Source organism: Balaenoptera ricei, chromosome 9 (assembly GCF_028023285.1).
Source record: "Balaenoptera ricei isolate mBalRic1 chromosome 9, mBalRic1.hap2, whole genome shotgun sequence".
NCBI lineage: Eukaryota > Metazoa > Chordata > Mammalia > Artiodactyla > Balaenopteridae > Balaenoptera > Balaenoptera ricei.
The window spans coordinates 30014123-30041566 of record NC_082647.1 but is presented as its reverse complement, the minus strand read 5'-3'; the positions used below and the strand labels follow the sequence as shown (position 1 = coordinate 30041566).

The following is a 27444-nucleotide window of genomic DNA, read 5'->3' as shown; positions in this document are numbered from 1 at the left end:
TTATATGAGTGCAAAACGAGATTTTATTGTATCAAGTCTCTGAGATTTCAAAGTTATTTGTTACAGAAGTTATCCTATCCTGACCAATTCATCATTGTGTTTATCATATTTTAGTCATTTATGGTATTTGTTATATGTCTTCAGTTTTCCACATTGCCTGGGATGATGTTTTTCCATAGTAAAGATTCAATATGTAATTCGTGATTTAAAAGTTTCCTGTATGTTCAGAGCTTATGGGGAAATTTCCATAGTCATTATTAGAAGAGAGGTGGTAGGAGCTGGGAAGAGGTCATTCAGACTCTCTAGGGAAGAGGTACTGGAAGGTGAGTGCCCAGGTGTGACTGACAGCACCCCCAGGACTTAGCTCATGACATCACCACTAGTATCTACAACTGAATTTTACATCCCTGTGGTCAGGAGCTTTCTTGAAAGAAAAAGGCTTTTCCCTGCAGGAAACCAAGTGGGCCCAGAATCTGAAGATTTCCTCTTCTTACCAGGTTGCAACAGAGAGGAAATCCATGTCAAAAATGCATCCCTACAAGCATAACTTTGGAGCCTCAGGTGACCTGTGAGATTATCTAGTGATCACTGAAGCCCCTATTTTATGAGGAAAGTGACACTCAAAGAGATAAATACTTTCCCAAAGTTCCTGATAGGATACTGGAATATTCTCTATTAGAGATAGCTTTATTTCTCTAGTTTAAAAAATAAAATAATTTTTAAAAATACCTTTTCAAACAACAATTATTAAATTCAACCTCTCCTTTCACCCCCACTTCATATCAAAACCGAAACAGAACATAAGTGTGATGGAAGAGTATATTTTGTGTTAGAGAGGTTTGAAGAGGAAGATTGTTGTGTTTTGTCCAACCTTGAACTGTAGGATTCTAAAAGACCTGCCACTCTATTGTCCCAGGTTGATGCCACCTAAATACAGGCCCTTGAATACTGAAGTGATTTAGGGAAAGAGGTACTTTATGAAATTATATGCACAAAAACATTCAGTCTGAAACACTGCCAGAATCCACAGTTTCATATAATTCTACTGTGTGTTACCCTCCTACTCCTCCCACTGGACAAACTTACTCTCTGTCTTCACTGTTCCCTGATCTGACACCTCCAGACTCTAACACATGCTCCTACTTCACCCTGCCTTACAACTAGGGCATAAATACCTCCCACTTGTAGTCTCCACCTTCTGGTCACTCCCATCCCTTTCTTGCTCTCATTCTCCCAAACCAGCATCGGCCCCCCACCATCACCTCAAAGAATAAAGGAAAGAGAACTAATACTAAGTGCTCATGTTTGCTTTGGGGGCTTCTCCAAGAGGCCCGATATTTGATAATTATCTGTTCATATGTCTGGCACCAAACCAGACTGAGCTCGGTCACAGGATTGAAAACATAACAGACATGCATTCAGCATGCATTTTTCCAACACATGTGCACAGAACGCTTATCGTATACATTATTTCATCTAGTCACGCCAACAACACTTCAAAGGAAGCATTAGTATCCTCATTTCACAAATCACTTGTTTAAAACCATGTGATAAGAGGCAGTGCCATGATTCTAAACCCAGATGGGGCTAACTCTAACGTCAGATGTTGTCTATGGACTGCCTTAGTCTATTCGTATCTTATTTCCCGCCTCTTCTTTCCAACTTCCCACTCTATCCCTTTTCTCACTTCTGCAGATAGTCGTTTATTTACCATCTTCCCACTGGGTTCTTCAACCTGCCAGTATCATTTCTAGAACACTAATTTGCCATCTTCTTTCTGATTCCTGTTACTTGAAGTGTAGCTATAAAATTAACTATGCTGTTGTCTTTCACTTCTGCCAAATCAAAGACAATATGATTTTAGCATCTGGTTTATGTTTTCAATTTAATAATGCATAAAAATAACCCTTCAGGTTCCTAAGACTCTCAGTCTTCAGACTTTTTGCCTTAATAGAAATGCGTGTTCATTCCTTTTCACCTAGTAAAGAACTTCGTCTCGCCTCAGATCACACCAACACAAGGACAATTCCAGTTTAGAGATCTCCAATTCCTATTATCTCTCAAATTACGTTGTAACTATATCTTCCAACACTACTGTTTAACCATTTCCTCTTAAAACTCTCTTGGCTTCTAAAAGTCAAATGCCACTTCATTTTCCCCTGCTATCAATACTTCACTTGTCATGGGATTGAGGACTCTGAATCTATAAATAAAAAATATTTTAAAAAAACTGGAGGGGATATATGCAAGGGTTCGGGATAAATCTAGCTTTAGTGTGAATACTTATTCTCTAAAGCTTTAATTAATCTGTTAAGGTGTTAAAGTAGTTTCTTACAAGTGAGAAGCGTAGATGACCTTTTGTCTCTGGATCTATAATAGCGAGCACCCCTAGGGGGCGCTCCGTCTCACAAAATACAAGTGACTGACAGGCGCGTGCCTAAGGGATGGGATCACTTTAGAGGTGTGGCCTCACAGGAGAACCTCAGCCTGCAAGAACGAGTTTGGGTCAGAAACAGGTCACAAAACCTATTTAGAAGAGCCTTGGAAGAATATCTGCTATGAGCCTAAGCCAGTCCTGGGTGTCCAGAGATCGCAAAGCAAAGGCTGGGGGAGGTGAGCAACATGCACTGGACAGATTGCCTTTCTCCATGGCATTCCCTCAGCTGACTCAGCAAAAGTGGCTGGAGTTTGCAGACTTGCCCTGTTAGGGGTTCCTTGTGGCAGTCTGTATAGCATTAGATTGAGTTGACTTCTGGACAAAGCGTGCCGCGTACCCCTTTCTGATGGCCAAAAGTTATACCAACGTCTGCTACAGTCCACTCATTATGGGAGTGAAGTGTCAGGCAATTAGCCTTTGAAAGACTCAGCCGTAGTCCAGGAAAGGAGCAATAATGGGATATGAGTTAGGTACTGAGCAGAAAAAGATCATTTCCAGTGGAATCAGTGCATACAACAGACTTTCATGTTCTTATCCCCATAAGAGTGACCGTAATTCCTTCGAGTGAAGATCCTCCCAATTCTCTCACCGAGCCTGCTTTAGTCTCCCCCTCGACCTTTGACATCAACTGACGAAGGGCTATTTGTTTTTCCAATGCTGTATTAGAAAAAAAAAAAAAATACAGAAAGGCTCAGATATCAAATATGTATTTAAAATTCTGCAGCTCTGGGTGGACAGTCACATTTCAGGGGAAATGAGAAATGTTGTTTCCAGTCTGGGGAAGCCCACCCTTTCTGATCCCGGGCTAACAGCGCGCTCCGGCCGCCCCCGAGGACCGAAGAGCCCGGGCCTTAGCCCCGCCCCCTCGTCGGACAGTGGCTGCGCTGCCCGAGGGCCCCGCGCCCGGCGCCCGGCGCCCTGCTCCCCGCTCCCCTCCGCGAGTGCGGCCGGCGCGCGCGTGTGGCTCCGTGTGCCTGCGTGAGTGTGTCCGTGGGTGGGAGATGAATTGGAGTCATACGACTGGGTGTTTCCTTCCGAGTGGTTTTGATCAGCAATCCATTAGGGGATCATGGAAACTATTTTTTTTTCTGGCTAAAAGGATGAAAACTGAGTAAGTACGTAGAACTTTGAACTTGAAACGGAATGGAACAAATACAAGCCAAACCCTGCGGATGGTAACCATGCCCCTTCAGACCCTGTATTCCCTTTTTCTGTTAAAAGCCGTGAAGGCTTACAGGAAAGTGGCAGTTTAAAACGGAATGAAGGGAAGCAGTTAAGAAACATGAAAGGCTGAGAGCAGGACAGCTTTAAAACCGGAGGAAAAATGAGGAACTGTTAAGGCAAGCTGGCCCGCCTCCAGCTGTGCAACAGGCACTTTGCTTTAAACCTATTGCGTTCTCCGGTGCTGTTTTTAGACTCCAGATTTACTTTGCTGTTGTTTCTCTTTTCCTGTGAAGCTTTTACTGTGAGCTTAAGGATGTTGTGAAAAATAAGGCATTACCGGAAGCAACAGTTTGACAGCCTGGGGTACGCTCAGGTTATTAGTTACAACTATTATTATTTTGATGTCTTTTTTTAACCGAGGCCAACCACTTTTTACTGTCATCCATGGAAGGGCTCTTATTAACCGCCTCAGACTTTTGGGACCGATGATTCTTTGGCAGGATACTTCGGAAAGTTCTTAAGTGGGGATGGAGCTATCTTGATTTGATTTAACTTGTGGAAAAAGAAGACAGATTTGTGTTTTTCATGCTGACAAAAAATAGCTGCTATGACTTTTCCGGCAACGTGGACGGGGGCCAAGTGAAGCTGAACTGGTCATGGTCTGTCGTCCACTGTTCCTTTGTCGTCGGCGATTTTGCCCCCGGCCCTTCTTGGTGGGCTTGGTGGTGGCAATCTGTCTCTTCTACCAGACCCTGACATTCCGGGGAGCAAGGAAGCTCACAGCGGCTGTCCCTGAGGCTGCCCCAAACACACCCACCGAAACCCAGGCAAGCAGATGCAAGGAAGGATTCTCCCTGGACAAGCAGTGCTTACTTCTCTCCGATAAGGCACAGGAAGTCAGAAAGGTAAGGCGGTCATAAGCTTAACCTTGACATTTTCTGCAAAGATAGCAGTCTGCCTCTCTCTGTCCCTTCTGTCAGACTAAAATTAACTTCCATGAGGTCTGAAAAGGATCCAGAGTATACACAGCCCAGACAGTGACCTTATGACAGTGAAACACATGTTAGCTTAAACTTCTTACATTTACTTCCAGAGAGTCCTGGTCGTTATTTTACCTCTCAGAATTTCACCTCATTTCAGCTAAATGAAATAGACAGTTTGGAGGAGATGGGAATGATGTGAATTCTTTCTAAAATACTGGGATTCTGAGAGATCTGAAGATTTACAGTTCAGGAACAAAAATCAAATATTCATAAAATTTGGTAAACGTTGAGTGTCTCTTTCCTCAAGGCAGTCAGTATGAGTGGTCAGACCATTCCAGACTTGAAGTTACTGCAAAATTACATTTTATAATGGGTTAAGTCTATTTGTCACATTTCTAAAGCAATATATTTATTTTTTTTGAAGCATTTAAAAAATAGTATAATAGGCTTCTTCAAAAGAATTGACACTGCATTTTATTGCTTATAGAATTAGAAAAATACAGATTATTCTATACTTATACTATTCTAATTAACTTTACTAATCTTACTTGTCAAGTGTTGGAAAAACACAAAACACAAGTAAATACACAGAATTTCTATTTTAATATACCACTCTGTTCATGCCTGTTAGTGAAATGAAGACCTTTAAAATAATCCAGTCTAGAAAAGAAACAGAAAAACACACACAGATATTCATGATAGCAAAACCACTGATTTCTATGCTACAGCAATAGTGTAGCAAGATAATTTAGGAATCTGTAAGTACTATCTTATATCTACAGTAGATTTAGGTAGGTCCTATGATCACGGTTAGTGTTTGGAGCAGAATTTCTTGTTGAATACCAACACTTACTGCTACCATTATTGCTAACACCACACCAACTTGTTTTAAAAATTCTTTTATGTATTTCATTTCAGACTCATAACCCTTTGAGCTAGGTAAGATAGGTATGATGACACTCAAAGATGTTTAGGCAGGCCACATTATGACATACATGGTACATCCATCTGGTTCCTTACTGCAGGGAAGATGCTCTAGATAAAAGTAAATTCAAAGCTCTGATAACAATTTGTGAAACCACAGCTGTAAGAACTTACTGAAATACGAGATAATATCAGGTTTGAACAAAGAAAATGTGAAGACTTTTGGGTGATTGAGTGACTTACTTTATCAACAATGTCAAGAAATACCTTGACCAAGAAATAGGACAAAAAAGCAGATAATATCACTAGAAACACATCGAGATGAAACTTCAACAGCAAGTGTGAATCAAATATTAAATTAATTGAAGAATTTGTATTTTTTGTTAATTTATACCAGCATTAACTGAACTCTTATCTACATTTTTAATACATCAAATTTATGATGGGTGTAAACTATGACTTTGAAAGTCACTTCTTGTTTGTTTCCAATAAGTATAATTTCTTTAAAAATATTTGAGACAGTTTTGCTCTTTAAGTACCTAAAATTTTTGCTAAGAACTTTGGACAAAAAGGTTTTTATTCATTAACTTACGGCCTTTCTTACTCACTACTTGACTTTACGGTGACTCCTGTTTTTGCCTGTAACTTAGGCATATGTTAACTGTTATTTGTAGGCTGTCACAGAAAATTCCATTTCAGCTTTGGACCTCCTGCCACTTATAAACCATCTGAAACTTATTGGCTGCTCGTGTAAAACATTCACTCTAGAATGTTCTTCACAAAAAATGCCTAACACATGATGATTTTTTTCCACAGTCTTAAATATTTTAACTGTAAGCAAGATTCTGAAGTCACAATTATAGTTCAGAAGCTCAGTGGATATGAAAACTGAATTTCCAAACATTTGCTACGTACCTCTATTTTCAGCTTAACTTGGGCCAGCCTTTGGTTTAGAGCCAGTTTTTATTAGACAGAAAGTATCATGTGGAAGTTAGTTAAAATCCAATATAAATTAGTTCTCCTTGTAATATATGTTCCAGAAAAGAATCAAATAATAATCCCTTTTTGAAGATTAAATATTCTTTCAGACAGCTAAAGTGAAGAAAGAAATGTGTTTGGAGTACATACATAGATCCTTCTCAAAAACAGCTACTTAAGAAGTTCATTAAAAAGATAACTGATAAGATGCTACCTAGATTTTCCTCAAGACCTAAAATATAGCTTTTTAGGCATTTTATAGAAGATGCATTGTTTCTATCTATAAATTTTGGGTTTTGTTATTACTTTTATTGGCAAACCAAAATATTCATTTTACTAGCGCTTTCCCTTACTTGTATCCATCCATCTTTAGGTGATTTTTAAAGTTACCTAAACCAGCTGGTTTTGACCTAAGGTTCATGGATTCCAGAAAGTATTTGGATGTATAAGATGTCTACCAAACCCAAGCATTTTATGCAAAAAATGTGTGTACATGTATGTGCTGTTCTCTGGGAAAAACTAGGATCCTCTTCAGATATTCAAACCTAAAGAAACACTAGGAAATAAGAAAGTGCTTAAAAAGCAGTACATTTCAACTTTAATTGCCCCTTCAGGAAGTGTAAGTTGGGTCTGAGTTTATAAATCTAAAAAAGGAAAAAAAATCTTAACGAATCCACTTGAGGACATTTGAAAAACGATTTCAGTGAATGCTGTAGTGTCTGCAGGGATAAACATTCTGAAACCGAAGTATACTCATAGAGTATTTCTCGAATCATAGTTTTCGTACTTTCATGAATAAGCAATAAGTATTTCCCAGTTGTTTTGGTTGTAGTTGTTTCTAAGAGAGGACCTTTTGTGCTTTACCAGCCAAGTAACGAGAGCGTTCTGTAGTAGCAAATATTTAAAGGTAAGTGACTGCTCTTTACACCTTTGTAATTGGGATCTGGTTCAATGTCTAAAACTGTTTTCAGCACAGATTGAGATCATGGTATGGTATATGCCAACTTTCCATAGTGAGGAAGTGCCCTCCCTCCTCTGGCCAAATTTTAATTCTTTTTTCCATTTGAGCTTTACAAAGAGCCTTGCTAAGCAGATGTACTTTTGTCATTTCTTCTGGGTTTTCTCCCAGTATTAGTTGCTTGTGCTGTGTCTTAAAATTACTTCAACTTAATATATAAACTGAAGACAATTTCAGTTATCTTCACTGAAGTAGGTCACACAATAGATTTATTTATTTTCCTAGAATCTAACATTTCAATATTCCATAACATAGGAAGCACATTAAATTATAAACAGACACAATGGAAGAAAATTTCCTTGGTAAATCCTCCTTTAATGGAAACTTAGCTCTTTGGGGAGTATATTTGTACTCACCATAGCCATGTGTTTCTGATTATCTCTTGTTGATGTTCCACAAGGAGACTATTTCTTTGTTCTTTGACTCTTTGTTTTCCATTTCTTCTTGACTATTTTCAGTGACAGTTCCCTACAACTACTCTCCCACTGTCCAACCATACACCAATGCAGATAAGTGAATGTTTTCACTACAAATACTTTTTATTTAATCTGTTTCTGTTTCTAATAATGCATAATATATTTAACATTTGAAAATTCTAAAAATTACTTGTTTAGCCTAGGTTTTCCAGAAACAGAACCTATGGCAAACACTTAGATGATAATATTTTATTGGTTGGTGCAATCCCAGGAATATGAGAGGGGGGAAATAAAGAAAGAAGGAGAGCAAACACAAATGGGTGAATTATTGGGAGACATTTCCAGAGAGGCTGTATTAAACTACTGCATCTCAGAACAGGCACCGGGGGGAAAAGGGCAAGAAGGACAAATAAGTTATCTCTCACCTGGCTTTCTCTTTCTTCCGTCTTTCATTGGTTAGAATTGGTCCCATGCTACCTCTAAGTAGTGTTGCGTGCACTCTCTGGGTGGCCATGGGGGAGCCAGGGCCTCGGTGGGTGCAGTGCTGCCAGGTAAAAGCGGGGTGGACCCTCCTTTCAATCTGTAATGTGCATAGGAGCGTCCAGGTCTCTGGTGGGCACGGTGGTGAAAAGTGTCCATAGCTTTATGATCACAACAATGGCATGAGTAATGCCCTTTGGAGGGGTAGGGCAGGGTGATCTAGTGTCTGATCCAGTAGTTGTGCTAATTTTGCTTTCTAAAATCCACGGAGAATTTCTAAATATGTTCCTACTCTTGGGAAATAGCATCACTTTCTTTAAATGAAATATTTGTAACTATCTCACTGAGAACTCTCCTCTCCCACTGAAAAAAAAACCCTTCCTTCATCTTTACCTTTTCTCCTTCTCATCCCTTTCATTCATTCATTCATTTTCTTCATTTATTTAGTAAATATTTGTTGAACAATTTATACTTACCAGACACTGTGTCAGGTACTGGTGATACAGAAATATACAGCACTGTGAGACAGACCAGTAAATAAATAGAATGTTAGGGAATCCATAACTTTAAGACAACATTTTGAAAGATGAGAAGGAACTAGAAAGGGTAGAGAAAGAAAAGAGTATTACAAGCAGAAAACACCGCATTTGCAAAGAAGAAATTAACGAGCATTTGTGTGTCTGCCTGTGTGTGTGTGTGTGTGTGTGTGTGTGTGTGTGTGTGTGTAATGTGTTGAGGGAAGCAGAGCAAGAAGGCAAATAGATGAAGTAGAGAGTTCAGCAGGATCTAGATGTCGGAAATGTGGGCATGATAAGGAGTCTAGTTTCTGTCCTGAAGACAACAGGGAACCCCCAAAGAATGAAAAGCAAAATGTGGCACGAATAGAGAGAACACTCCAGAATGCACATTGCAGAATGGACTGGAGGGGATTGAATTGAAGGCAGGCGGACCAGTTGAGATGCTGTTTTGGAGATGGGAGTGGTACGGCTGCAAGCCAAGGAATCCCAAAGCTTGCCAGCAAACCACCAGACGCTCAGAAGAGGCCAGGAAGGATTCCTCTACAGGTTTCAAGGGTAGCGTGGCACTGCTGACACCTTGATTTCTGGCTTCTAGCCTCCAGAATTGTGAGACAATACATTTCTGTTGCTTTAAGCCACTCAGTGTGTGGTACTCTGTAATGGCAGCCCTGGGAAACTAATAAAATTGGGGAGGCAGAATGGTTCAGCACATGAGCTCTCAAGTCAAATCAATAGCACTTGTTACCTTGCTACCTTGGGAACATTTCTTGACCTCTTCAGGATTTTGTTTCCTCACCTGAAAATGCATATATTATCATCTTACAAGGCTACCATGAAGCTTAAATGAGAGAAATCATGTGAAGCACTTGAAGTGTCTGGTGGGTAGGAAGTGCTCAGTTAGTATTAACTATCAGGATAATTATTATTTAATCTCTTTGGGGATTTACCCATCTCTGTAGTTTCTATAGACCCTAACATTTGGCCTTCCCAAAGTAGGTGAGCAATGAGTTATTGCTGCAATGAACATAAGTACGTGGGTAAGGAGAGTCTGAGAGGAAAGATACATTGAGTTTCTCTCCCTGTTCTCCAGCCTCTAAGCTATTGCCTTTTCACAGTAAAATGAGCCTTTAGAACCAAGAGAAAACCTAGGGAGGATGACATGTCACTCAGAGTAAGGCCTGCTCATCTCTAAGCAAGGTCTTCAGTTTGGGCTGAATTTTTTTTTTTTTTTTTAAGTTTACGATGCTAGCACTATCCGCATGTTATAGCTGAGGATGTGGAGAGATGAGGTGGGTGTAGAGTAGGGGAAAGAGGTTAAGATTTTTGACCCTGAATAAATATTTATCTATTTGTTTACTATCTGTCTCCCTACATAGAATATAAGCTCCTTAACAGCAAGGACTTTATTTGACTGGTTTATTGCTACATCCCCAGTGCCAAAACAGTATCTGACATCTAATGAGCACTGAATAAATATCTAGTCAATGAATGAATAAATAAATGAATCATGAGTTTAAGGGTCAGAGACAGTCCTCTTTAAAGCAGAGGCCGGGAGATGAGAGGAACTCCTTCCCTCTCTTTTTCCCTTCACTGAACTCTCAGGTCCTCCACCCCGTCTTTTCCCTGTACCAATATTCCTCGAAGTCCTTCCTGTACCATTTCTTGCACTTTTGCCTAGTGTAACGATCTTGCATTTTGCTACATTGAATTTGCTTCATCAGTTATTATATATCTCTCTTCTTCTCTTCAGCTCATTTGTCTCTTTGGGATTCTTCTCCTCTAAATAAACATCCTCAAGTATCTACCATAAATTACAAAACAAAAAATCCTCTCCTAACCTATATGCCTCGCTAAATACTTCCCATCCCTCTTGGCTTCTCTGTCACCATCATTTAACCCCTCTTTGTCTCAAGCAATTTCCATTTTTTTAACAGATTCTGCCAAAAATTGAGGTTTTCCTTTTACATGTTTTTATATTTTAACCAGATTTGGATGTAATTATTCTAAAATAGTGCTGATGGCATCTAAACACAGAGGTCTATGTATAGGAGGCTCTCAGGAGATGTTGTCAGCATACTAACACTTATGTGATTTTCCTAGAATTGTTTGCTCATTAAATGATGAGCATTTAATGCTTGTGGATTTCTCTGAGATAGTTTTTTTGTTTGTTTTTATTAATCTACTTGCATATATTTTATTTTTTGATGTTTTTCTTATTAGTTATCTATTTTATACATATTAGTATATGTATGTCAATACCAATCTCCCAGTTCATCCCACCACCAACCCCCCACCCCGCTTTCCCCACTTGGTGTCCATACGTTTGCTCTCTATATGTGTGTTGCTATTTCTGCCTTGAAAACTAGTTCATCTGTACCATTTTTCTAGATTCCACGTATATGTGTTAATATACGATATTTGTTTTTCTCTTTCTGACTTACTTCACTCTGTATGACAGTCTCTAGGTCCATCCACGTCTCTACAAATGACCCAATTTCATTCCTTTTTATGGCTGAGTAATATTCCATTGTATATATGTACCACATCTTCTTTATCCATTCATCTGTCGATGGACACTTAAGTTGCTTCTATGTCCTGGCTATTGTAAATAGTGCTGCAATGAACATTGGGGTGCATGTGTCTTGAATTATGGTTTTCTCTGGGTATATGCCCAGTAGTGGGATTGCTAGGTCATATGGTAATTCTATTTTTAATTTTTTAAGGAACCTCCATAGTGGCTGTATCAATTTACATTCCCACCAACAGTGCGAGAAGATTCCCTTTTCTCCACACCCTCTCCAGCATTTGTTGTTTGTAGATTTTCTGATGATGTTCATTCTAACTGGTGTGAGGGGATACCTCACTGTAGTTCTGATTTGCATTTCTCTAATAATTAGTGATGTTGAGCAGCTTTTCATGTGCCTCTTGGCCATCTGTATGTCTTCTTTGGAGAAATATCTGGTTAGGTTTTCTGCTCATTTTTTGATTGGGTTGGTTGTTTTTTTAATATTGAGCTGCATGAGCTGTTTATATATTTTGGAGATTAATCCTTTGTCCATTGATTTGTTTGCAAATATTTTCTCCCATTCTGAGGGTTCTCTTTTCGTCTTGTTTATGGTTTCCTTTGCTGTGCAAAAGCTTTTAAGTTTCATTAGGTCCCATTTGTTGATTTTTGTTTTTATTTCCATTACTCTAGGAGGTGGGTCAAAAAGATCTTGCTTGATTTATGTCAAAGAGTGTTCTTCCTGTGTTTTCCTCTAAGAGTTTTATAGTGTCCGGTCTTACATTTAGGTCTTTAATCCATTTTGAGTTTATTTTTGTGTATGGTGTTAAGGAGTGTTCTAATTTCATTCTTTTAAATGAAGCTGTCCAGTTTTCCCAACACCCCTTATTGAAGAGACTGTCTTTTTTCCATTGTATATCCTTGCCTCCTTTGTCATAGATTAGTTGACCATAGGTGCGTGGGTTTATCTCTGGGCTTTCTATCCTGTTCCATTGATCTATATTTCTGTTTTTGTGCCAGTACCATATTGTCTTGATTACTGTGGCTTTGTAGTATAGTCTGAAGTCAGGGACTCTAATTCCTCCAGCTCCGTTTTCTTCCCTCAAGATTGCTTTGGCTATTTGGGGTCTTTTGTGTCTCCATACAAATTTTAAGATTTTTTGTTCTAGCTCCGTAAAAAATGCCATTGGTAATTTGATGGGGATTGCCTTGAATCTGTAGTTTGCTTTGGGTAGTAGAGTCATTTTCAAAATGTTGGTTCTTCCAGTCGAAGAACATGGTATATCTCTCCATCTGTTTGTGTCATTTTTGATTTCTTTCATCAATGTCTTACGGTTTTCTGAGTACAGGTCTTTTACCTCCTTAGGTAGGTTTATTCCTAGGTGTTTTATTCTTTTTGTTGCAATGGTGAATGGGATTATTTTCTTAATTTCTCTTTCTGATCTTTCGTTGTTAGTGTCTAAGAATGCAAGAGATTTCTGTACATTAATTTTGTATCCTGAAACTTTACCAGATTCATTGATTAGCTCTAGTAGTTTTCTGGTGGCATCTTGAGGATTCTCTATGTATAGTATCATGTCATCTGCAAACAGTGACAGTTTTATGTCTTCTTTTCCAATTTGTATTCCTTTTATTTCCTTTTCTTCTCTGATTGCCCTGGCTAGGACTTCCAATACTATGTTGAGTAATAGTGGTGAGAGTGGACATCCTTGTCTTGTTGCTGATCTTAGAGGAAATGCTTTCAGTTTTTCACCATTGGGAATGATGTTTGCTGTGGGTTTTTCATATATGGCCTTTATTATGTTGAGGTAGTTTCCCTCTATGCCCAGTTTCTGGAGAGTTTTTATCGTAAATGGGTGTTGAATTTTGTCAAAAGCTTTTTCTGCATCTATTAAGATGGCCATATGGTTTTTATTCTTCAATTTGTTAATATGGTGTATCACATTGATTGATTTGCGTATTTTGAAGAATCCTTGCATCCCTGGGATAACTCCCACTTGATCATGGTGTATGATCCTTTTAGTGTGTTGTTGGATTCTGTTTGCTAGTATTCTGTTGAGGATTTTTGCATCTATATTCATCAGTGATATTGGTCTGTAATTTTCTTTTTTTGTAGTATCTTTGTCTGGTTTTGGTATCAGGGTTATGGTGGCCTCATTGAATGAGTCTGGGAGTGTTTCTTCCTCTGCAATTTTTTGGCAGATTTTGAGAAGGTTGGGTGTTAGTTCTTCTCTAAATGTTTGATAGAATTCACCTGTGAAGCCATCTGGACCTGGGCTTTTGTTTGTTGGAAGATTTTTAATCCCAGCTTCAATTTCATTACTTGTGATTGCTCTGTTCATATTTTCTATTTCTTCCTGGTTCAGGTTTGGAAGGTTATACCTGTCTAAGAATTTGTCCATTTCTTCCCGGTTGTCCCTTTTATTGGCATAGAGTTGCTTGTAGTAGTCTCTTAGGATGCTTTGTATTTCTGCGGTGTCCGTTGTAACTTCTCCTTTTTCATTTCTAATATCATTGATTTTAGTCCTCTCCCTCTTTTTCTTGATGAGTCTGGCTAAAGGTTTGTCAATTTTGTTTATCTTCTCAAAGAACCAGCTTTTAGTTTTAGTGACTTTTGCTCTTGTTTTCTTTGTTTCTATTTCATTTATTTCTGCTCTGATCTTTATGATTTCTTTCCTTCTACTAACTTTGGGTTTTGTTTGTTCTTCTTTCTCTAGTTCCTTTAGGTGTAAGGTCAAATTGTTTATTTGAGATTTTTCTTGTTTCTTGAGGTAGGCCTGTATAGCTATAAACTTCCCTCTTAGAACCGCTTTTGCTGCATCCCATAGGTTTTGGATCGTCATGTTTTCATTGTCATTTGTCTCGAGGTATTTTTTGATTTCCTCTTTGATTTCTTCAGTGATCTCTTGGTTTTTTAGTAACGTATTGTTTAGCCTCCATGTGTTTGTGTTTTTTCCTTTTTTTCCCTGTGATTCATTTCTAACCTCATAGCGTTGTGGTCAGAAATGATGCTTGATATGATTTCAATTTTCTTAAATTTACTGAGGCTTGATTTGTGACCCAAGATGTGATCTATCCTGGAGAATGTTCTGTGCGCACTTGAGAAGAAAGTGTAATCTGCTGGTTTTGGATGGAATGTCCTATAAATATCAGGTAAATCTATCTGGTCTATTGTGTCGTTTAAAGCTTCTGTTTCCTTATTTATTTTCATTTTGGATGACCTGTCCATTGGTATAAGTGAGGTGTTAAAGTCCCCCCACTATTATTGTGTTACTGTCGATTTCCTCTTTTATAACTGTTAGCAGTTGCCTTATTTATTGAGGTGCTCCTATATTGGGTGCATATATATTTATAATTGTTATATCTTCTTCTTGGATTGATCCCTTGATCATTATGTAGTGTCCTGCCTTGTCTCTTGTAACATTCTTTATTTTAAAGTCTATTTTATCTGATATGAGTATTGCTACTCTAGATTTCTTTTGATTTCCATTTGCATGGAATATCTTTTTCCATCCCCTCACTTGCAGTCTGTATGTGTCCCTAGGTCTAAAGTGGGTCTCTTGTAGACAGCATATATATGGGTCTTGTTTTTGTATCCATTCAGCAAGCCTGTGTCTTTTGGTTGGAGCATTTAATCCATTCACATTTAAGGTAATTATCAGTATGTATGTTCCTATTACCATTTTCTTAATTGTTTTGGGTTTGTTTTTGTAGGTCCTTTTCTTCTCGTGTGTTTCCCACTTAGAGAAGTTCCCTTAGCATCTGTTGTAGAGCTGGTTTGGTGGTGCTGAATTCTCTTAGCTTTTGCTTGTCTGTAAAGCTTTTGATTTCTCCATCAAATCTGAATGAGATCCTGGCAGGGTAGAGTAATCTTGGTTGTAGGTTCTTCCCTTTCATCACTTTAAGTATATCATGCCACTCCCTTCTGGCTTGTCGAGTTTCTGCTGAGAAATCAGCTGTTAACCTTATGGGAGTTCTCATGTGTGTTATTTGTTGTTTTTCCCTTATTGCTTTCGATAATTTTTCTTTGTCTTTAATTTTTGTCAATTTGATTACTGTGTGTCTCGGCGTGTTTCTCCTTGGGTTTTTCCTGCCTGGGACTCTCTGCGCTTCCTGGACTTGGGTGGCTATTTCCTTTCCCATGTTAGGGAAGTTTTTGACTATAATCTCTTCAAATATTTTCTTGTGTCCTTTCTCTCTCTCTTCTCCTTCTGGGACCCCTATAATGTGAATGTTGGTGTGTTTAATGGTGTCCCAGAGGTCTTTTAGGCTGTCTTCATTTCTTTGCATTCTTTTTTCTTATTCTGTTCCGTGGCAGTGAATTCCACCATTCTGTCTTCCAGGTCACTTATCTGTTCTTCTGCTTCAGTTATTCTGCTGTTGATTCTGTCTAGTGTATTTTTCATTTCAGTTATTGTATTGTTCATCTCTGTTTATTTGTTCTTCAATTCTTCTAGGTCTTTGTTAAACCTTTCTTGCATCTTCTCAATCTTTGCCTCTATTCTTTTTCCGAGGTCCTGGATCATCCTCACTATCATTATTCTGAATTCTTTTTCTGGAAGATTGCCTATCTCCACTTCATTTAATTGTTTTTCTGGGGTTTTATCTTGTTCCTTCATCTGGTATGTAGTCCTCTGCCTTTTCATTTTGTGTATCTTTCTGTGAATGTGGTTTTTGTTCCACAGGCTGCAGGCTTGTAGTTCTTCTTGCTTCTGCTGTCTGCCCTCTGGTGGATAAGGCTATGTAAGAAGCTTGTGCAAGTTTCCTGATGGGAGGGACTGCTGGTGGGTAGAGCTGGGTGTTGCTCTGGTTGGCAGAGCTCAGTAAAACTTTAATCCCCTTCTCTGCTGATGGGTGGGGCTGAGTTCCCTCCCTGTTGGTTGTTTGGCCTGAGGTGACCCAGCACCGGAGGCTACTGTGTCTTTGGTATGGCTAATGGCAGACTCCGGGAGCACTCATGCCAAGGAGTACTTCCTGGAACTTCTGCTGCCAGTGTCTTTGTCCCGCAGTGAGCCACAGCCACCCTCTGCCACTGCAGGAGATCCTCCAACACTAGCAAGTAGGTCTGGTTCGGTTTCCTATGAGGTCACTGCTCCTTTCCCCTTGGTCCTGATTCACACACTATTTTGTGCAGTCTCTGTTTCCCTCAGTCCTGTCTAAGTCCTGCAATCAAATACTGCTAGCCTTCAAAGTCCGATTCTCTGGGAATTCCTGCTCCCATTGCTGGACCCACAGGTTGGGAAGCCTGATGTGGGGCTCAGAACCTTCACTCCAGTAGGTGGACTTCTGTGGTATAAATGTTCTCCAGTTTGTGAGTCACCCACCCAGTGGTTATGGGATTTGATTTTATTGTGATTGCGTCCCTCCTACTGTCTCACTGCGGCTTCTCCTTTGTCTTTGGATATGGGGTATCTTTTTTGGTGAGTTCCAGTGTCTTCCTGTCGACGATTGTTTAGCAGTTAATTGTGATTCCGGTGCTCTTACAATAAGAGGTGAGCATTCATCCTTCTACTCCGCCATCTTGAGCCAATCTCTCTCTGAGATAGTTGATTAGAGCTATGTTAAATTTTTACAATGAAATATGCACATGGATGAAAAATTGTTCATACTGAGAGAATTTTATACAAATTCGAATTTGCTTACATTAGACAAACTTTAATGAAGTCTTAATGAAGCTCATATTTAAGCAAGTTATGTTACATTTCCTTTGAATCAAGGAATTAATCAGTTTATAGGTGTCATTCTCTCTTGGTTTTTTTTTTTGCACAGCAGTGGCAATAGCCTCTGCCTCTTTCTCTCTGTAAGCAATTCTGTTTCTTGTTCTAATGGAATTGGAAACTCTCATAAGATAAACCCTCTGAAATGGAAACCACTGGATACACTGACATTATAAAAAGTGCTTCCTATTATCAACTTGGAGTCTGTGGCCTTTGGGGTGAAAAGAATGTTTTGGTTTTACTTTTCTGTTTGGTTTCCATTGGATATTTTTTCTAGGGAGCCATTCTCACTAAAAGGATGAGCTCATGTTCTAAAATAGGATTTACGTTCTCGAACAGAAACTATACCAAAGTTGGAAATCTGCAAGGTAAAAGTCCTTTGTCAACCTTTCTACTTTACAAAGACTTGTTCCAAATGCAAACCAAAATATCTTGGTTATCAGGCACAGGGTTAAAAAAGGAATATAATGATAGAAGATGCATCGATTGAGTCTTGGTTATATATAAGGATCTTAATGAAAAAAAATTTATTCAGCTTTCAATTAAATTCACTAATAGAGGCTATGGGTACTTAACAGATGAACCAAAGTAATAATTAAGAAGAGCACATGAATTTGAAAGTGCAGAATGGGTCCTATCAACGTGTTCTGAAATAGAACTGCATTTGGTTTCACTAATCCTTACTTGGGGACTCTGAATAGAACCCCCCCACCAGTTTGCTTGTACTGCAACCCAATCAGGATAACTCTTTAAGGGGGAGGCTCTGAGACTCTGCATATTGATGGGGAGAACAGACCTGACTATCCCCAGCAAGTCTTCTAACCCCAAACCTGTTTAGTATATGGAATAAGCAGTCTAATAGAGCATCAGAATGTTGTGGAACAAACATGGGCTTTCTTACACATTGGTTCAAATTCCAGATGTGTCATTTACTAGCTATAGCACATAGACAAATTTTACCTAGATTTCTAAACTCTCAATTTTCTCGTTGGAAAAATGAAGCTAATTAAGCCTTACTTGTGAAAACTGAATATGTGTTTGAAAACAGTAAGCATGGTGACTGACTAGAGTTGGTGTTCAATAAATTTTGGTGTCCTTCTTGCCCCTGAGAAGCTGGGTTTAAGCTCTGACCACAAAAACAAGCACTTTAAATGGCTTATATTTGTTTCAATAATGCACATAGAGTACATATTTTTGATCCTCAGCCTATGTGCTTTCTTCGTTATATTTTGCTTAGGCAGATGTTTAAAGCGGTGTGTCCTATACTAACAGTCTGTCACTTTTCTTTTTGACACTCTCAGTGCAGTCAAATGCAGGCACATTCCACTGGTTTTCCAGGGCTGGGCACAATACTTCCTCCTTCTCCCACTCAAGAAAGTGTTTGCCTGCAAGTAGTGGGCATGCAGCAGGTGTTCCCTGATTTATAAAGTGTAAATTATTACAAATTTTGATATTTTAATTCTTTTTATAGCCAATATCTTATAACATACCTCACAGCTGATCTTGACAAAAAGAACCCGGTATCTGCTGCCATTCTGACTATGACTAAGAGAGACATCTGGGGAAGAGTGGCCAATTCAGGATGGGAGAGTCAGGCAAGGGGAAAAGCCTGATGACAATGACTAATCTATGGGAAGAAAGGAGAATTTATTTAAATAGTAATATTGCACCAGGATCCTGGTGTTTCTCGTCGGTTTTGCAATAAGAAAAAGTGGATGGTGTCGGGCTGGTGGTGTAGACTTCTGGAAACCTCCTGAACCACCTGTTAAAGGTCTGTGTATCTGAGGCAGATCCTGCTGTGCCCCACTCACGGTCTCCAGGCAAAAGAGAACACACACAGATGGGGACCTGGAACCAGTGCTGAAAAGTTGAGTGACCATGGACAAGTGACCCTTTGGGGTTCATGTTCATGGGCTGCGGCATGTGGCTGGAAATGCCTGTTACAGGGATGATATGGGATCAAATTAGGCACGAATTAGGCAGAATGCTTTGGAAAACATTGAGATTATAAAAGGCAGGCGACTAGACATTATCACATTTGTTAAAAGATAAACTGAGGCACATTGGAAATTTTAAGACTTTATTTGAGCAACAGTCGATTCCAATCGGGCAGCAGCAAACCCGAAGTGGCTAGGAACGCTCCGAGGGCACGAGCCCAGGGAGAGACTTTTACGCAGAAAAGGTGGAAGGAAGCAGAGCAAGGAAATTATCGATTGGCCACAGCTTAAAGCCTCCTTTGCTGCTTGTGATTGGTTGTCCTTAAGTGTCAGTTTCAAAACCTCCACTTTGATTTGCGTATATAGACCACTGGCATTAGAGCCACCTCAGTCTCCAGGCCTACTTGTTCAATTAATTGAACACGTCCCAAAGAATAATGCCATGAAAATATTCTCATTGCACTTGGTGCCTCTTGAGGGAGAAGAGTGCATATATACAGCATAACTGTGAGTACCAGGAATACTCCTTTTTTTTCTTAAAAACTTACAGTATAGTGTGCTATACAGATTATACAGTTATACAATAACAGGTTATACAGTTATTTTTGAAAATGCCACTAGGAGTCCAAATTGGCCCTGTCACAGTTGAGTTTCACTGTTTCTTTAACAAGTGATAGGAAGTATAATAGCATTCCAATAGTTTCAGCCCTAAGCCTGCTTCTTTCCTAGTGGAAAATCTAGCATTAATTTAGCCAAAGTGCACAGATGCCTCAGGAAAAATGGAACAGGAAATTAACTTTTATGTAGCAGGCAGGAACTGCCTGACTTTAGCAAAGTATCAGCCAGAAAGTCAGTTTTCATACTGAGCAGTAAACCTTCCCTAATGGACACACCCAGAGGGCAGAAGTGATTTCAAATGGGTTTTTCCTCACTCCTCCATTTATTATTAATTATTTTTTCCAAGTAAATAGTGAAAATTAGTAACACATCTGAAGCTTCCTACACATAAGCTAAACCTATTTATCCATGTATTTTAGCGCTATACATAAGCTATTTTTAGAGCAGATAGATTTGGAGCAGTTAATTTTCTTTTTCATGGGGGAGTATAGAGGGAAAAAGAGGTAAGCTGATTACTTTTCTTTTAAAGAAACAATGGTTAAAGTAATACTATGTCTGCTTTAAACACACTTGTTTGCTGTGGAGCAGAGAAAATGTATTTGTGAAAATATCTTCTGTCAGAAATAGAAACCTCAAGAAGCTAGAATTGTCTCCTGCTTTTAATATAAAATAACAACACTTTAAAAGGAGCCCTTTTCTGTGATATAAATGGGAGGATGTCTCATCATCCAAAGATGTGCACATGATCTTAAGCACAATTCTTAGCAAAACCCTGAACAAAGTAACCAAGTACTTGCAATAATGTAACCACTCCCTGGGAAGTCTAGCATTTACACAAAACCTTCTAATAAATTACTGGCAGTTAGATCCGGGCAGGGATCAAGTTTACACAATGCCTGGCACATAAAACGTTGAATGAATGGATGAATGGGAACTCGTATAATTCACGCTGTGTGTCCAGTACAGGACTTCCTGTGGTGGCCAGCAGTCCTTAAATTCTTCTTTTGGGCTTTCAATTGGATTCTTAAACACTGACCTCCACTGGGTTCATCCAGGTCCTTCTCCATTTATAAGATGTCCTTACCTCCTGCTTTCCTGAGAAAACCAAAGCAATCTGTCGTGTTTGAAGAGATGCTTTCTTCTTCAGGCCTGACCTATGAGACCATCTGGTGGACCCTTTAAGAATAAACTGGACTTCTAGGAAGAGAACTTACTTTTCTAGCCAGTCACAGAAAAAAAAGCCAAACGATATTCTGCAATACAATCCATCCCTTACGGAAAGGATTATAGAGTTTAGGGAGTTGAAAATTTGATAACAGTATTAGATGATGTCTTATTCCTTCCTCTAGAGATAGTGCTTATGTTGTGATATTACTGGATATTGTCATTTCCTGCCAATTTTTGATTTTTAAAGCAAAAAGTTGGCCATGAAATACTTGAACATTCTAGAATGAGTGTGTAATTTGGAGAGCTCTTAAGATTTTGGCAGGAATACGTGAGGTTGTGTTATGAGGTGGTGGTGTGATGGTACAGCATCTGGCAATGTGAGGGGGATCAGGGCGGATGGAATGGAGGCTTCTAAAGGGGAAGCACAGAGAAGAGGGCTCTCAGGGCTCAGTCAAGCTGGGAAGAGAGTGACCCGGGGCAGTCCTCAAGCTTGTATATTGGTACTGGCCAGTGAGCTGAAGGGACGAGATGAGGAAGGCCATAGAGTGTGAACAGCCCCTGTGTTCACTCTGAGCGAACAAGGGTGCTCAGAGTAAGCAAGCAAACAATGTGTGCCAAGGCATAAATGTGCACTTAAGGAGACTTGGTCTACACATTTGATATAAGGCAGGATATTTCCTCTCTGCAGACTTTGGTGTCTAGATATTTAACACCCATCCCCCGATTCTTTTTAATAATACTTTGAGCCCCGCATGGGTAGGGTGAGGCAGAGTTCCTCTGGGTTTGTGAGATGTGTGCCTCTATCGTGTAGCCTTTCATTCACCCAAGAACTGGAGCTGACCTTTGCTGCCCTGGAGATGCAGCACCACCCGCGTGGAGTGTGCTGGCTCTCTATCCTTAACCATCTGTGCAATGCATGGGGACCCTGGATTTCTGGGCAGAATCCGGATAAGCTGGTTGCTGCTTGGATGTGAGTGCTGAGGGGAGAAGAAAGGAGCCGGGGATGCTATCTGCCTGGATTGACAATATGAGACACTTGAAGTGGCCTTAGGAACCTCTCCTGGGAGTATGAATGTGGTGACTGGATCGACAGTGGATGGAGAATCTTAATCGCCACCTCAGTGCCTGAATTCTATCCTTGCATCCAGCAGGTGTTTCATTTAGGCTGGACTCTCTATCCAGGGGAGGGCATATTTGCCATGGTGCTGAAAGAGATTCTTGGCTGGCTGCCGCAAGTTTCTTCACGATGGCCTGATGCAGACGCCTGGGGTCTTAGCATGTGCAGTGGTGAAGCGCAGAGAGCACTGCATGGCTAGGAGGAGAGTCGAGGGCATAAACTGGGCAGGATGGGTGATGGGAGGACGTGCAGCAAGCCTTGTAGTAGGGACGGTGCAGAGAAGGGAATAGGATTAAAGTGGAGAGTGAAAGTGAGTTCAGGAAGTTAATAGGTAAGTCCTAGGGAAGGTCCTAAGACCAAACAATGGTGACCGTATTTCTAAGCCCCAAAGAGGGAATGTAATCTTGCTAAGGGCTTTTTGTATCCTGGTTGTGAATTTATTTATAGGACATGATAACAAGGTATAAAATTACATCATATTTAGTTGTGCCATGAACATACTGCCTAATTTTTATCTGGCACCCAAATCTAAAAAGTGTGTCCATTGTGTCTATGGTATCAGTGGCCATATTTTATTTTCACAATGATATGTTTGCTCTGACACTGGATTTTTAGCAGAGAAGAATAGTAGAAATGGTGATCCATTGATTATTTTTAAATGCTTTAATGCCCCTAATGTATAAACACAGCCCTTTAATATTCTACTTGTGACAGAACCCTTATGAAATCATTTGATTGACGTTTTTAGGGTTTTAATTTTGTTAAATTAATTAAACAAGGAGCCCATTAGACCGAGGTGGCTGTGAGGCTGTGTGGGCCTCTGTAGGCAAACCAAAATCTAATTCTGTGAATGGCTCAGGGTTCCGAAATCAAAACGCCAAGGACGACCAGTCGCAAACAGCCAACTAGGCTTTAGGCCACAGCTCATCAATAATTTCCTTTCTCTGCTTCCACACTGTCTCTATATAAGTCTTTCCCCAGCTCCCGTTGGCGGAATGTTCCTAATCACTTCAGGTTTGGTGCTGCCCAACTGGAATGGGTTTTTGCTCAAATAAACTCTTAAAATTTTAAATATGCCTCAGTTTATCTTTTAACAATTTAAAATATTTTAATTTGTCAAGATCACTTTTATGCTATTTTTAAGTGATATTTATACCATTGCTTTTTTTTGGCCACGGGATCTTAGCTCCCCAACCAGTGATCAAACCCACGCCCCTTGCAGTGAAAGCACGGAGTCTTAACCGCTGGACCGCCAGGGAAGCGCCAATGTGATCACTTTTTAAGAGATATGTAAATGCACCTTACATTTATGAGGGGTTGTACACTTTCTAAAGCTTTTATTTCGCTGTTTGAGTCTCCTTCGATCCTTACAACAGCGAGAAAAGTAGGTTGGGAGGTTGATGTTCATTTGCAGTTGAGGAAAGGGAAGTACACCTAGTGGAGCTTAAGTGGTGTCAGCAGACAATGAATGGGGGAGTCGGGTGGGACGGAGAATGGAAACTCAGGATTCAGAAGTCCTTGGGGTGTTGCTGGCAAAGCCTCTGACTTCGATTCAGGGTCTCTGGCATCCATTAAACTGTTTGGTAGATTGTATGCTGCTTAGGTATTGATATTGTTGTAATGACCCCAGTGTGCTTTGCTTTCTGTTACGTTGCCTTTGTATGGACTTCTATTTTAAGACTGAATTGCTGAATTAACTCCTTGTTTTGGCATGGGGGACAGAGACTTGCTATTATTTTAACATTTTTCAAAAGAACAAGGTCTCTCCTTGTCCTCTGCTTGGTATTTCATAATTGGGAATTGTTGATTTTATATTTTGTTATATTTTTACGGATGTCCTTTAACTACTGCTGACACCGTGATAAGATTCAGGGGGCTGGGGAGCTGTTACTCTAAGGCCAGCAAACGCTACCAGGGTTTGAGGATGGAAAGCAAATAACGTCTTCCTCCTCTGAACCTCTATGTGATTAAGTGTCGGATTAATAGAAGACTGAGAATGGGAAAGAATCGTAGAGAAAGAGGAAAGCAGAAGGAAGGAGAAGAGGCAAAAGAGGGACACTTAGAGTGGTTTTTATTTGATCCAAAATAGAAAGTAAAATCAACTGTGCCAGAAGAAAAAGTAATTTACATTCTCTTCTGATCTCATTTAAAGCTTCATCTAATTCTTAAAGATGTCTCGAAGGACACTATCATGACCACCATCTCCCAGCTAGTCCTGTGTTTTTGTAATCTCAGCTGAGTTTTGTTATGTCTGTAAAGTTATGGCAAATAGTAAACTGATGGCCCACAGCTGTGCATCGTGGGTGGCACCTCAAGGAAAGGAGTCTTGAATTCGTTGGAGGAACAGCCTCCAGAGGAAGCTGAAAAAGATGCTTACTATGACTTTCAAAACAGCTAGAAAAGAGGAACAAAAATTTGGGAGAAGCAGAGAGGGAATCTAAGTTCCTCCGTGTTGGTTGAAATGGATGAGCACTTCAGGGGGGGTAAGATAGGCAGTCAGCAACTGCAGGCGTGGGGAGGCAAGCAATCACAGCAGCAGACCCCAGATAGGGACTCCAGGAGCAACCCCTGTTCTTGTGTTCTTGGTTTGTTTTCAGTTTCTCTCTCCAAGATGCCTGCTCTGTGGTCAGCCTGGGGAAGGAATGAGCAGCACACAATTGAAGCTACGCCCAGCCTGTCTGTGCATTGGCTGGGGTTTAAAGAGCTGAGAAGTGGCCTTTTTTTCTTTTTTCTTTTTTCTTGTCTTGAAAGTTGCTCTTCTCCAGGCGCTCCTCTTCTCCTTCCTCCGGCTACACAGGCTCTATACTGCGCATCCCTCTTAGAAAGGCGCAGTGTGGTTCTGAGTTGGGAGGGCAGAGAACGGCATTAGACAGAGATGGCCGAGGCATTCTCATGGTTTACCATCAGGTTATGTGCTTCGTACTTTATAGGTGGAGTGGGAAGTCTCTTCTGATGAGGAAAAATCATACCATATCTCTTAAGTCTCAGTGTTTCAAATGTTCCCAGTGGACTAAGGCAATTTGATGTTTTTTTCTCATTAAATATTTTCTAGCTTAGGATGGCTGGGTCAGGCTCTGTCCTGCTGTTCTCTTCTGTTTTCCTCTTTTGTGCCCCCCTCTCTTCTTCTCATGTGTCAGGCTTACAGACTCTCTCTCTGTTTACTTAAGATCTTCACAGCACATCCTTTCTTTGGGACTTTTCGCCCCACCTCTGGAATGTTTTCATCCTCTGTACCTGACCTCTCCCTCACGCTGTGAGGTGCGACTGTCCTATCGCTGCCTCTCCTTCTGTTGCAGGAAGGAAGGTGGGGCTCTAGAGGATCATCACATCCCAGGACTCAGGCGAGTCCCTGGGACGGCAGCCAAGTGTGGGTTCTTGGCTTCGCGCAGGAAAAGATTCAAGAGCGAGCCAGAGTAAAGTGGATGAAGGTTTATTCAGGGAGATACGCACTCCATAGACAGAGTGTGGGCCATTTTGGAAGGCAAGAGGCCCCAAGGTATGGGGTTGTCGGTTTTTATAGGGGTGGGTAATTTCATAGGCTAATGAGTGGGAGGATTATTTCAACTACAGTATTTTGGGGAAGGGGTGGAAACTGCCAGGAATTGGGCCACAGCCCATTTTTTGACCTTTTATGGTTGGCCTCGGAACTGTCATGGTGCCTGTGGGTGTGTCATTTAGCTGATGTATTACAATGAGCGTCTATGGAGGCTCAAGGGAAATCGACTTGTCCGCCATCTTGGACCTAGTTGGTTCTAACTAGTTTATGTCGTACCCTCAATGGCTGTCATTTTTTTAAGGATTGTACCCTGTCCCCTTTCTGTCTCACTTCTACACCCAACCTGGCTGCACAGTGTGGTTTACTCACTGACCTCTCCTCAAAGTGCTCTGCCTCTCAGTGTTCCCCCAATGCCATTAGATGCCTCCTTAAGACAGATCTCAGGTCTCCCTCTTGTGGCATGGTCACCCAGGTCACTGAATGCTTCCATTAAAAAAAAAAAACAAAAAAACAACACAACTTATTTTCTGCATTGTGGGAACCATGACATATAGTTCTTAGGAAATCCTGTGATTTAGGTAGTAGAAGTCTGGTCTTCTGAAATTCTATCATGGTACCCATCCATCCAGAAAACCAAGAAAACAAGAAAACATCCTCACTTTATCTTAGTAAGTCTAGTTTTCCTCATCCACCTCTTCCCTGCTATGGTTTTTTTGTAAACGGCATCAAAGTTCATCAAAGTTGTACCTAGGTAGAAAGACCAGCATAAAGTGACCAACTTTTTTTTTTTTTTTGCAATTATAGCTTCATTTTATTTATTTTTTTAAATTTAATTTTATTTATTTATTTTATATACAGCAGGTTCTTATTAGTTATCTATTTTATACATATTAATGTATACATGTCAATCCCAGTCTCCCAGTTCATCCCCCCACCCCCCCCACCCCCCACCCCCGCTTTCCCCTCTTGGTGTCCATATGTTTGTTCTCTACATCTGTGTCTCTATTTCTGCCTTGCAAACTGGTTGATCTGTACCATTTTTCTAGATTCCACATATATGCGTTAATATATGATATTTGTTTTCCTCTTTCTGACTTACTTCACTCTGTATGACAGTCTCTAGGTCCATCCACGTTTCTACAAATGACCCAATTTTGTTCCTTTTTATGGCTGAGTTATATTCCATTTTATATATGTATCACATCTTCTTTATCCATTCATCTGTCAGTGGGCATTTAGGTTGCTTCCATGACCTGACTTTTAAATTCTCTACTGCTAACTAGGTTTTGGTTTCCTACCAGCTACTTAACAAGATAATAAGTCATATTGCATTACCTCCACTTTTATCTTCATTGCCAGTTATTTCTTGTTGCCTACCTGACCGTATTTACCACTCACAATAAAAAGTACCTCTGCTGCTGACCTTCAAGGACTTCTGTTTTAATACCTCTTCTTATCTTTTCTCTCTGTCCAAGAATTATCTTTCTTCTCTCATTGTCTTTCATACACAACATTCATAACACATGCAAGCAACAGCAGCATGACCATCTGGGTCATCTTTGACACTTTGCCCTGACCAGATATCTTATCTCTGCAGGAACTTATCTTTCATGATTCCATTAATTGTCTATTGCTCCTCCCACTAAAAAGTAAGCTCAGTGAGAGCTAGAACTTTATCCAGGTTCTTCACTATTGTATTTCTCAGACATTAGAACCATGCCTGACACATAGAAAGTGTTCAAAAATATTAAATAGGTAAATTAATAAATGTTGAGAAAGAGCCAGTGGGAGAGAAGGGGGAGGAGATAGTAAGGATCCAGGAGAAGGAGCTAAAAGAAGGAGAAAGTTCTCAGGGATTTGAGGGTGGAACTTGGGAGGAGGTTTGTTGCATGGAGGGAGGGGGAGTCTGGAGAATAAGCAGAGTGATTGACCATCGATAAGAAGTGGACAGGTTTCTTCTCTGGAAATCAG

The 27444-nt window shown here is 40.1% G+C and overlaps 1 protein-coding gene across 4 annotated transcripts in view; it reads left to right on the top strand.

Moving 5' to 3' along the window:
- Positions 1-3359: 3359 nt before the first annotated feature.
- The window catches only part of CPED1 (cadherin like and PC-esterase domain containing 1), a 312531-nt gene continuing 288446 nt past the window's right edge, over positions 3360-27444 (top strand). For all 4 annotated transcript variants that reach the window (XM_059933517.1, XM_059933516.1, XM_059933518.1 and 1 more), the window contains exon 1: positions 3360-4506. In XM_059933517.1, the coding sequence (XP_059789500.1) occupies positions 4258-4506 (249 nt within the window). In that variant the 5' untranslated portion in view covers positions 3360-4257. The remainder of the gene's footprint in view (positions 4507-27444) is intronic.